The sequence below is a fragment of the Oryctolagus cuniculus genome, chromosome 10 (genome assembly GCF_051225735.1).
Source record: "Oryctolagus cuniculus isolate XC-2025 breed Fujian yellow rabbit chromosome 10, ASM5122573v1, whole genome shotgun sequence".
Taxonomy (NCBI): domain Eukaryota; kingdom Metazoa; phylum Chordata; class Mammalia; order Lagomorpha; family Leporidae; genus Oryctolagus; species Oryctolagus cuniculus.
This window is the reverse complement of record NC_142876.1, coordinates 32,925,518-32,936,716: the sequence shown is the minus strand read 5'-3', so window position 1 is coordinate 32,936,716 and position 11,199 is coordinate 32,925,518. Positions and strand designations below refer to the sequence as shown.

Below are 11,199 nucleotides of genomic sequence, written 5' to 3'. Positions count from 1 at the left end.
TTTGTTCCCGTTGAAAAAATGGGACAATACTTAGAATCTGATCACGTCACAAGCAGCGTTGGAACAGCTTAATATAACGTGGTTTTTGAATATTTGACTTTTTGCCAGGAGAGCCTTATTCCTATACTGAACATTGAACACACTCACTTCCTACAGTGGCCCCATACTCACCATCAGGATCTCTCCACTAAAGTTTCAGGGTCTCTCCACTTGAGTTTCAGAATCAGAGATACCTTCTTGAACATCAGCACCCAACAGTGAGTTCACACATCTCCACTTTTGTTTTAATCTCTATGAAGGCCACTATTTCCAATGATCTGACTTGTCTTGTATCCCCTTTGCCATAGCTAGGCTTCAGCTTTACTTTTATAATCTTTTCCTTCTCTCAGGACCATGAGTAGATCTCCCAAATGTTAGCTGCATTGTTTTGCCTCCCATCAATTCACCAGCCCAGTGTTCTGCCTGTATATTGGCACAACTACAACTTTATCTTTGACCCTTTATCTCAGTGGTGACATTGATATCATCCAGAGCTTATTCTGCTTATCTGATTAATCTACTGCTTTCAGTAAGTTCTTCCTCCAAAGTCTGCCACACCTTCTTAACAGACCCAACACTAAGTCTGGCCCTCTTCACACTTGCCCTGGCATAAATAATAATTTATGAATCCTGAGATAAGAAATATAATTGTTCTTTATCAATCTTGTGTTTCACACTAGACAAAAGACTTAGCCACTAATTTCATAAAGGGATACCCTTATTTAAAGAAAAACATATATAAACAAGCCAACATTTTATCTTGTGCATTAAGTTTAAGCAAGACTTTAATTTTTTTATTTAATTTTTCCTTTGTTCTCTAAAAATTAGCATACTGGTTAGAGATACTTGCATTATGTATGACTACCATAGCTGTACTCAGATTGCTCCAGTGGCCAAAATAATAAACATAGATAGTAATAATTTCTAGAGGTTAATAGATGATCATAAAAATAATTTTGAGTGACTTGAAGTAGCTGTAGTAGAATAGAGAAAAATAATCTAGGTGATGTGGAAGTCACTCCCACTTTCCTACTCACCTTCCTGTGTCAGACACAGGTCAGTCCTTTATTCATATTATCTCATTTTTCACAGAAATGAAATTGTCTATTGAGAAATTGAGGACGAGGATGGAAATATACACATACACAATTTAATTGTTCAAAAACTTTCACACAGGGCCTGAATGGACATTCTTTGTACACTTCAGATTTTTCTAATTTCAAACAATGGACAATAGAGACTAATTACAGACAGTAACATGGACTTCCACAACATTGCGTGCTTCTATAATATTGTCTTTGAGAGAACTTGCTCATTTAGGAAACTGTTGGAGATGTGCAGAAGTAGATGATCTTGATAAAATTAACTGAGGATCTGAATAAGAAAAGTGGCATGCTAGTATACTCAATTGAACTCATAGTCTTCTTCAATCAACTTTTCTGAAGACTAGAAACCAAATATTACATGCTCTTATTTGCTTTGAAAGTATTACCCTGGCTAGATATTGTTGTCGTTTAATATTGATGGATGAGTGGGTGAGTGAATGGATAAATTGGTGGACAGATTTAACATCTTTCCCTATGAATATATGACATTATAAAAATCAATTTTGGTTTACAAAAGTGTTCTATTTTCAGAAATACTTCATATATAGCTTTATATATATGGCTTATGCTTAACCTCTCAAAATATTTTTCCATTTACCCTTTTCTCCAAAACACTTTATTATTATCAATTTTATAAAATAAAAATTTGAGCAATTGCTAAGATAATATTTGCCTAAATGTGGAGCTTTCAACCCTACTTTCTTTCCTTTGGACCACAATTTTATTTGAAAATGGATAATCACAAAAGAGTATGCCAAGTTATTTTCTCAAAGAGAACATGTCCAGATATCTTTGTTTTGCAGTCTCATTGAGATTTCCATTTGCTGAAACTCCTAGTTTCTTTTTTCCTAGTCTGGATTGATCTACAGAGGGTATAGCCAAGTCTTGACACCTGGCTGTCATGGGGAGAGCTCTGGAACTACAGTGCAATGTATTGGTTTCTAAATCAGGCCATGTTACCCTTGTGTTTATCTTTCTGATTCTCAGTTTTCTCTCATTTCTGAAGTAAACTGTTTGAGCCAAATGACCACTAACTAACCTGCCAGATCTACAATTTGAAGCTTCAATGCTACTGTGATTCATTCAGCTTAGAAAACTGAAATCAGCATGCTCATTCAATACTTTCTAAAGAGGTGCTGTAAGAAGTACCCAGGTGTCTGCTGCTTCCTGGCCAGGCAATACTGCAATCGGTAGCCGGATGGTGCAATGAATAAGAGGGTGGGCTCTGGAGTTAGATTATTAGGTTTCAAATCTTTATTCTCATAATTCCTAGCTGTGTCACTCTGAGCAATTTTTCTTGCTTTCCCCAGCTGCTGAGTTATTTGGAACTGGGGTTGAATCAAATGACATTGTTTAAGATGTATTTAATATTGGGATCTACAATACCATATTTGATACATCCACAGACTTGAATAGCTTAACCACCAAGAGTCAAAGAATGATTCTAGATTCTAACCTCAGAGCTTGGAATAAACCCATTGTCCAGAAAGCAGGGCTCAAATTGATGTTTACTCATGGCCATTCTTATACCATTCTAGAAGCTGTCCTCCCCCTGCCTAAGTATTTCATGCTCACATGAAGTTAATCGAACCAAAAGCCAACTCAAACTAGCAATAATAGGTTGACAATTCCACATGCTTATAAAACATTCTGTGGCAAAACTGGGTTATTTAAATTGAACCACTCAATTTCATCTCTATGTACTATTTTATTTTTTTCAGAGCATAAAAAAAGTCCATAAAGGCTTTTGTCTTAATTATGTCTTATTTGAATCTCTCTTTTTTTCTTCTCTTAGCTTCATAACAGCAAGTGGATAGACACTCTTCTATAAGGGAATCTTTTCTGTGTTTTTATATTTATCAGTAGCAGGCATCCTCTCTCTTGGGCTTTCCTTATGGTTCATATGTAAAGTCATGTGCTAAAATGGATGGCAAGCTGCATGATGGCAGGAAAGAGCTGCAACAGAGGAGGACTATCCTGCTATTAACAGCAAGAGCTGGCCTTGAGAAAAATGTTAATAAGCTAGACTTTCTCTCAGGTTCAACCAGTAGGAATAAAGTAGACAGACATTCCTGGTTTGTACATTGCATGAACCTCTTTTACCAGACTGGAAGTTTGCAAGGTAAAGAACATGTCTTAATAGTTTGCCTATCCATAGGACCAAGTTAATGCCAAATATAGTGGGTTCTCAATAAAAGTCTAGTTATAAATATGTACTATTAATCTCATACCCTCTCCTAGCACCTAGCAAATCTTAACCATCCAGGCTCTTTCTATACATTATCTCAAATAACTGCATTTAATTCTCACTAAAGCCCTAAAGAGTTGGTGCCACTATCAGGCCCATTTTTCAGATGAAGAAAGTAAAATTCAGAGGTAGCTTAACCAGTTTTCCTCAGAGTGGGTCAAGCCCAACCTTTCTAACTTTAAATCCAAGATCTTCTCATTGTACAAGATGACCCTGGTGTTGCAAATAGTTTAATTTTCCAGTAGGCTTTTCTCTTCACTTTAAACACAACAGGAGTGCCAATCTTGTCCATGCCCCGTTGTAGGGACATTCCTTGTGGTCCTGCTGAAGGGCCTGATGGACCATGGGCACATCATCTATTGGCCTTGGTCATGGACTGCACCTTGGATCACTGGGAGGCAATCAGATCCCTTTCTATGAGGAAGCCAGTTAACAGAAATGATGGCCAAAACAGTTGAGAGTTGTCACAGGAGATGAGAGAAACCACAGACCCACATAAGCCAACATTATAAAGAAGCAAAAACAAGATGGTCACAAAAAAAGATCAAAAGTAAATGTTGTCTCTGAAATGACACAGAGAGAGGTTCAAAGAAGCTCAGGCAGGGATCAATGTGACACAGCAGGGTAAGAAAGAGGAGCTGGCAACTTCCCAATTTCCAAGAGGCCTGGCTGTATTTGCTGTACCAGCCTTCCTCAAGGTTGCCTGTATCCTTTTAAGAACTCCACCTAAATTTGATTAAGTCATCCTTGCAACACCTTCCTGTGTATCAATGTGTCTGTTGTGGCCCACACATTTTTAGGGAAAATGAAAAGTCTCATCTTCCTGTGGTATTCTCTGAGATCTCCTTTTAGCTCTTATGCCTGTAGCATGATATAACATAAGGCTCAGTGAGGAATTGGGAACATCTCAAGCCCTGCTGCAGATGTGGGGCGCTCTGAAGTCACAGTGACAACAAATCTGCTAAGGAGCCAGGAAATAAAAACCCAGAAGAATGCTCCTTCCCTCCTTCCCTCCTCCCCTTGTTGCCTTCAGATAGTGAAAGCCACTCTCTCAGAGGATCCTCACAAGGAACCCTGTGCCAAGAAATCTTCCTTTAGTGAATTCCTTGCAGTCAGGAAGACAAAGTTTCCAAAACTATAATCCAGTTGTTCTCAGACCTGGAGTTCTCTTCTTGGGACAATTACATTTTCTTCTTGTTGCTAAGCAACCAAAGTAACATTGAAAGAAGGAAGTGGAAAGAGGAGCCCCTTCCAATGTGGGGCTGGGTGGGAGAAATCAGGAGTGGAAATTACTTTCTCACTACCTAGAGGGAGAAAGATACTATGTTTACCTGAGAGGCAGTTGAATTAGGCTGCATTTGGAGGGAGTCACTTAACTGTTCACATCATATTTTAATAATCAAAACAAGTATTTGAACAGACTTATTTGACTTTGTAATATAATTTTACATGTGATATTTCCTGTGAGCTTCATGATGACTGATATCTTAGGCTTAGGGTAAGATGATGGTTCTATTTATAGAGGAAGAAACTGAGGTAGAGAGGACCGAAGTTGTCTACTCAGCTCCACCCAGCCAGTTAATGGCACAGCAAGACTAGAATCCAATCTGTCATGTTTTATTTCTATACAGCATCCTTGATTGATTGATTGATTCGTTAATTCATCCATGATGCAGGACTGATGTTCATCCAATACACATTGATAGGCATGATGGTGTTTAAAATTAGAATTTTAAAATAACTACTGCTCCACACTCACCTCCAGGTCCCTCAGTATGTCACTCTGTCCTTCTTGAAACTCCACAGATCTAAAAACTAATGAGATAGCACCTGGCTGAGCAGGGCTATGTGTCAGCAGTATTCTGATGGATGGGTTCCATGTCATATCATGTGTTAAATATTTTTAACATTTCACCAACTCTTACTGAGCTCCAGGTACAATGTTACCAAGTGAAGATACAGAAGTACAGTCCAAATCCCTTGACTTCAAAGAGTTCATAGCCTGTGGGTTGAGGGAAATAGAAAAATAAAGGTACCTAATCTTCCCTGAAATACTTAAGAGAAGAGAGTCCATTACTCTTTAAGAAGATTTGTTTTCATCTGCTGTCCAATCAGCAGTTTCATTACATTGAGTTGAGATCTGTTTCTCCATAACCTCAGCTGATTGGGGTTTGTGGTTCCCCTCCAGAGCAGAGTTAAGCAAATGAATCAGTATTTTCTCTGATGCTGGTCTTACATTTAAGGACAGCTTTCACATCCCACTCTGACTGGTCCCCAAATGGTTTCACCACCCTGCTAGATTTCTGTTGTGTCCTTGAACCTAAGACAGAGCAAATGCCAGCCTGGACCTCAAAGAACTTTACAGTACCCCTCTGTCTTCAGAAATGAAATTAATTGGGCAGAGAGATGAAGAGATGAGGGGACTTGCCAAATAAACTTGAAGCTAAATCTCCTTAATGTTCTGGTCTGTGGTCCTTTTTTTTTTTTTTCTTTTTGACAGGCAGAGTGGACAGTGAGAGAGAGAGAGACAGAGAGAAAGGTCTTCCTTTGTCGTTGGTTCACCCTCCAATGGCCGCCACGGCTGGCGCGCTGCGGCCGGCGCACCACGCTGATCCGAAGGCAGGAGCCAGGTACTTCTCCTGGTCTCCCATGCGGGTGCAGGGCCCAAGCACTTGAGCCATCCTCCACTGCACTCCCTGGCCACAGCAGAGAGCTGGCCTGGAAGAGGGGCAACCGGGACAGAATCCAGCGCCCCGACCGGGACTAGAACACAGTGTGCTGGCGCCGGAAGGCAGAGGATTAGCCTAGTGAGCCGTGGCACCGGCCTGGTCTGTGTTCTTTTCATTGCATTATGTAGCATACTCTCAATTTCTACATTTCCAGAACTGAACTGCCTCCAGCCTCCAACTATGACCCAATCACTACACAGCTCATGTGGCTGTCACCTCCTTTGGTTAGGTACACCTTCTATTAATAATATCTATACTAAGTACTAAACTGATTTTCTGTATATATAGAAAATTGAAAATGAATCGTGATATGAATGGAAGGGGAGAGAGAGCGGGAAAGGGGAGGGTTGCGGGTGGGAGGGAAGTCATGGGTGGGGGGGGAGCCAATGTAGTCCATAAGCTGTACTTTGGAAATCTATATTCATTAAATAAAAGTTAAAAAACCATAAAAAAATAATATCTATACTAAGAGAGCATTGTGGATGCATACCCTTTCCAATGGATCAGTGATTCTCAGTGCTTGTTGCATATGCAGAAGCATTGAGAACATTTATGAAAATGGTAGTGATACTGGGTCTACTCAAATCTAATCAAATCATGATGGATTCCAGACATAATTAATTTGCTCAGGAAATTTTGTTTTATAATCATTCTTGAGAATACTACATTAGGTAATGCTACATTGTTTTCCAAAAAGGTGAGAATCAATAATGTATTTGAGGGGCTGGCTCCATGGCTCACTTGGTTAATCCTCTGCCTGTGATGCCAGTATCCACATGGGCATCAAGTTCTAGTCCTGGTTGCTCTTCTTCCAGTCCAGCTTTCTGCCATGGCCCAGGAAGGCAGTGGAGGATGGCCCAAGTGCTTGGGCCCTTGCACCCACATTGGAGACTAGGAAGAAGCACCTGGCTCCTGGCTTCAGGCCGATGCAATGCCAGCTGTAGCGGCCATTTGGGGAGTGCACCAATGGAAGGAAGACCTTTCTCTCTGTCTCTCTCTCTCTCACTGTCTATAACTCTACCTGTCAAAATAATAAAATAAAAAATACATTGTATTTGAACTTGAGAAAGGAAGGAGAATGTCTTGGAGCCTTTGATTGTAGTACATGATCTCAACTTGTCACCAAAGTGGAATGGATGGTTTGCCTCATTTTGTTCTAACTACCTTCAGAGATGTCAAAATGACATGTCTTCTTGTGGTACTTTGAACCATATGTTGAGTCCTCAAGACCGGTGGAGTATGATAATACTGCAGATCCTTGCACTGTCTTCAGCAAATGGCCCTGGGTAAGGGAGTGGTTGGCATAACAAAAGATTAGGCACATGGAGGCCTGGAACACAGAGTAATCATTCAGTTGGCAGCAAGGCAGCTATTTCATGATATCGGAAGTGATGTCTATTCTCAGCCACATTTATTGACACTGTCCATGCAAGTCACAGGGCATCCTTGTCAACGCGTGCATCCTTGATAAAACAGGTTAGATGAGACACATCTATGCAAAGAGGAAAAGGAAATGTGTTAAAATACACAAGGCAATAAGTGCTCAACGTTGCTAAAGGACATGATTTGTGACTCCCCTCCTCTGACAGCTTCTGCCTCTGTGTTCTATGCACTTTTAAGCACCTCCTTTCTGATAGCCCCTTACTAGTTGTGGCTGGAAAGTTTGCATATCAACTTTCCTACTAAGTCGTGAATCCTGTGAAGATAGGAACTGTGTCTTAGTCTTGTGTTTGACTATGGTTACAACCATAGGACCTGGCACATTATCCATGCCGCTGAACTATTTGTTAAGGGACTGCATGATCCTGACACTAGAGAAAGTACAGGACTCTTAGTTATGTCTATGTCTCTATGTCATGTACATTCCTAAAAGGTGCTCAGATCAGCCTTTTGTTTTTTTAAATGATCCTAGAATCCCAAAAATCAGTCCCTTAACATTGCCCGACACTATTTTTAACCCAACTTCTTTACCAGCTATAGATTTTCTATGTTTCAGGGTCTCATTCTGAATTAAAAAATGACCTACTAGGGAAATAATATGAGAAGAATTTCTGTGGAACTTGGCTAGAATTTAAATACAGCTCCTATTCTATAAACAGACATATCATTCGGCCGGAGCTTTGGTTTTTAGCAATCCTATTTAAAACTATATTTATGCATTACCTTATTATATATTAGCAGGTATACAGTATTATTTTTACATATATAACACTTTTAAAAGAAGGAGAAGATCCCTCCTTTCCTTGCCCTCCTCTCACTTCTAATCATTGGGAGATGGGCTACACATAAAGAAGAAACTCTGGATGAGAAGTCCAGGCACATGTAGCAGATTCATGGCTTTCGCTGAACTTAATGATTCAGGGAAGTCTATTGAATCTCTTTGCGTGGTTCCTCAACTTAGAGATGATGGGATTTGACTTGGTGATACTCGAGGGTGAACTTTTATTGCACTATGATTCAACAGACAGATCTACCATTATTACAGAGACTTTTAAATACAGCGCACACTTCTCTGAACTTCTCTCCAAAGAAACACAACACCACAGGAAGGACAATCCTGTTAACATGCTTAAATTTTAAAAGGAAAAAGACTTGGGCAACAAACTTCAGTTCTGGCTCACACGATGCAAGCCAACCCTTCTGATTTCTGGACGCACTTTCTGCTTTGCATCAATGGTGCACACTCTTAGTCCTCTGCCTACTTTGGTCTTGGGTATCAGAAATCCGGACGCACAAGTAGATGGGCAAAGGTCAGGTGATTACCGAGGTCATTTTGGCATAGTATTGTGTGCCTTCAGCTCTTCTTTCATCATCAGCTCCTATGTCTTGTTGAATTTTTTCCAATGAAGCATTATTTTCTCATTAATAGTTATGCTTCAACACAGCGCAGAACAGAGGAAATCTTGCTCCATTGGAGGTCTTGCAGTGATGAGTAAGGGAGGCAAAGTTTGTGGCCAGTCAGAACATTCTTCCCAACAAAGAGGATAATTTGAGTTAGAAGGGGATAAATTGTTGTGCAAAACCCTGACTGACACCCGGGGGCGTGGACCAGTGTGTGAGTGTGTGCGTGAGAGGGAGGTGCGGCGGGGGGGGGGGGCGGGGGTCCAGCCACTTTTTCTCCCTTGCTCCAGAGCATTCCGGTAAAAAAGAGAAAAAAAGAGGTCGTCCGACAGAATTCAACCCTGTAGCCAAGCGGGGTTGGCAGTGGCTGATGTGGTTGCTAGGGGGCCGCCCCCCACTCACCACCCAAACATTTCTCAGTTTCACCCAACTCTCACAGAGAAAGGCATGGTCAAACTCAGCTGCCTGCGTTCGGAGTGACCTCTACCTGGAGATCTGGAAGCATAGCCCTTTGCAGGTCTCTGTGAGTCTTCCTCAGTCAGCTGATGGAGTGCACAGCGTCCCTAAGCTTCTCCATTCTTCCCTTGGCCCGAAAAGCGCCCCTTCTGTAACCCCAACAGAAATGCCCAGAGACTAAAAGTAACCGCCACGTTTTGCCAAGCACCAAAGACATCCCCACCACCCGGATCAGGGAGGGAGCTGCGAGGTTGCCATCCGTGCCCTTCCCTGCAAGAGTCTAACTGTGGTGGATAACGAGAAAAAATGACACGAGGACCCGATGCCTACAAGTAGCTTACTAAAACACAATACACAAATAAAGTAAAACCAACCCTGGAAAGGAAGCCTCATGACCCGCTTAAAAGAAAGAAAGCAACCACGCTGCGCCCAGTTGAGAGAGCCTACCACGTCGGCGCCTGGACGCGCGGCTCCCGCGACACTGCCCCTGTTGTGTCAGACAGTGGCGGTGTTGAGCCCGGCAGCCCGCGCCCAGCCGGAGGCGCTCCCCACGGCCGCTCAGTCTCCGCCGCTGACTCCGACGCGCAGAAGCCACTGGGCCGCGAGGGCGCTGGGGAGCGCTAGGGGCGCGGGGGGCGGCGAGGGGCTCCCGATCGGCCGCCACCAACTGTTTCCCTCCTCCTTCACGGCTAGACCCCGCTCCCTCCAATTGACCGAGATTCCCCGGGGGTGGGGAGGTGAGGGGAGCGGCCGCTCGTCGCTCTCCACCGGCTCCCGCCCGAGAAGCGGCCCCGGGCCCGCGGGGCCAGCCGCGTGGGCGCCGGCGCCCCCTCCGAGGCGGCCGGCGGGGTGGCGGTCCCCGCTCGCCTCTGCCGCGCGGCCGCTCCGATCCTCCCCCCCTTCCCCGCCCGCGCCCTCCCCCTTCCTTTCACCAAGACTCTGGGACTCGGGAGAGGGCGCGGGAGGCAGGCACACGGGCCCGACCCCACTCCAGCTCTCGCCGGGGACGCGGGCGGGCGGGCGGCAAGGGGGCGCGGGGCGGGCGCGGCCATGGAGCGGCGGCGGCGGCGGCGGCGGCAGCACTAGCGACCGCGGGCGGACGGGCGGAGAGCGGGCAGGGCCGCCGGGCGCCGCGGACCGAACTGCACAGCTCAGCAAAAGCGCCCTCGCCCTCCGCGCGCCGCCTCCTGCGAGCCCAAACCCAGCAACATTTTTAAAGCTCCAACCCATCCTTTGAAGACAAGGGGGGGGGGGAGGTGGTGGAAATAGCGTTGATCGGAGAGACGGGGATATATTTATATATTTATATATATATATACAATTTTTTTTGGCTCCTGCTAAAATTAGCCGGGCCCGCCGCGCGCCCGTGTGCGAGTGTGAGCGAGTGTGTGCGTACGGGCGTGTGTGTGTGTGTGAATGTGATTACTCCAGGACTCCTCGGGCTCCGGAGACGCCATTTTCCCCCTTGATATCTCTCTCCATAAATCGGTGGCGCGGCGGAGGCGGCCGCGCCGGGCGGGAAGCGCGGGGCCGGCCGGGGCGCCCGCCGCTCGCCGCCGCCTCCGCGCGCCCGGGGGCCCCGCAGCCCCCCGAGCGAGGGCGGCCCGCCCCGCGGCTCGCCGTTTGACAGATGCTCATCGCCATGGAGTTGCCGCAGCAGCACCTTTGGGGGCTCCGGCGAGCGACCGGAGCCGGGATCTGAGCGAGCGCCAGGGCCAGCGGAGCCGGAGCCGCCGGGACATGGGTGAGCACGCGCGGCGACCTTGCCCCGGGAGCCCCG

The 11,199-nt window shown here is 44.9% G+C and overlaps 2 protein-coding genes across 4 annotated transcripts in view; one reads left to right on the top strand and one right to left on the bottom strand.

Moving 5' to 3' along the window:
* Positions 1 to 6,742: 6,742 nt before the first annotated feature.
* Positions 6,743 to 10,649, bottom strand: LOC108177140 (uncharacterized). Of its 3 annotated transcripts, XM_089305199.1 has the most exons (4): positions 9,867 to 10,649; positions 9,451 to 9,568; positions 8,886 to 9,090; positions 6,743 to 7,614 (listed from the first exon to the last, which is right to left on the bottom strand). In XM_089305199.1, the coding sequence occupies exon 1, from the start codon at positions 10,647 to 10,649 to the stop codon at positions 9,978 to 9,980; it is 672 nt and encodes a 223-aa protein (XP_089161325.1). In that variant the 3' UTR covers positions 6,743 to 7,614; positions 8,886 to 9,090; positions 9,451 to 9,568; positions 9,867 to 9,977. The 3 variants fall into 3 exon arrangements, with proteins under 3 accessions (XP_089161325.1, XP_069906367.2, XP_069906369.2); XM_070050266.2 differs by having other exon boundaries at positions 9,451 to 10,649; XM_070050268.2 differs by lacking the exon at positions 9,451 to 9,568.
* The window catches only part of SETBP1 (SET binding protein 1), a 386,548-nt gene continuing 384,567 nt past the window's right edge, over positions 9,219 to 11,199 (top strand). The window contains exon 1 of the mRNA XM_008261251.5: positions 9,219 to 11,163. The gene's annotated coding sequence lies outside the window, so the exon portion shown is untranslated. The remainder of the gene's footprint in view (positions 11,164 to 11,199) is intronic.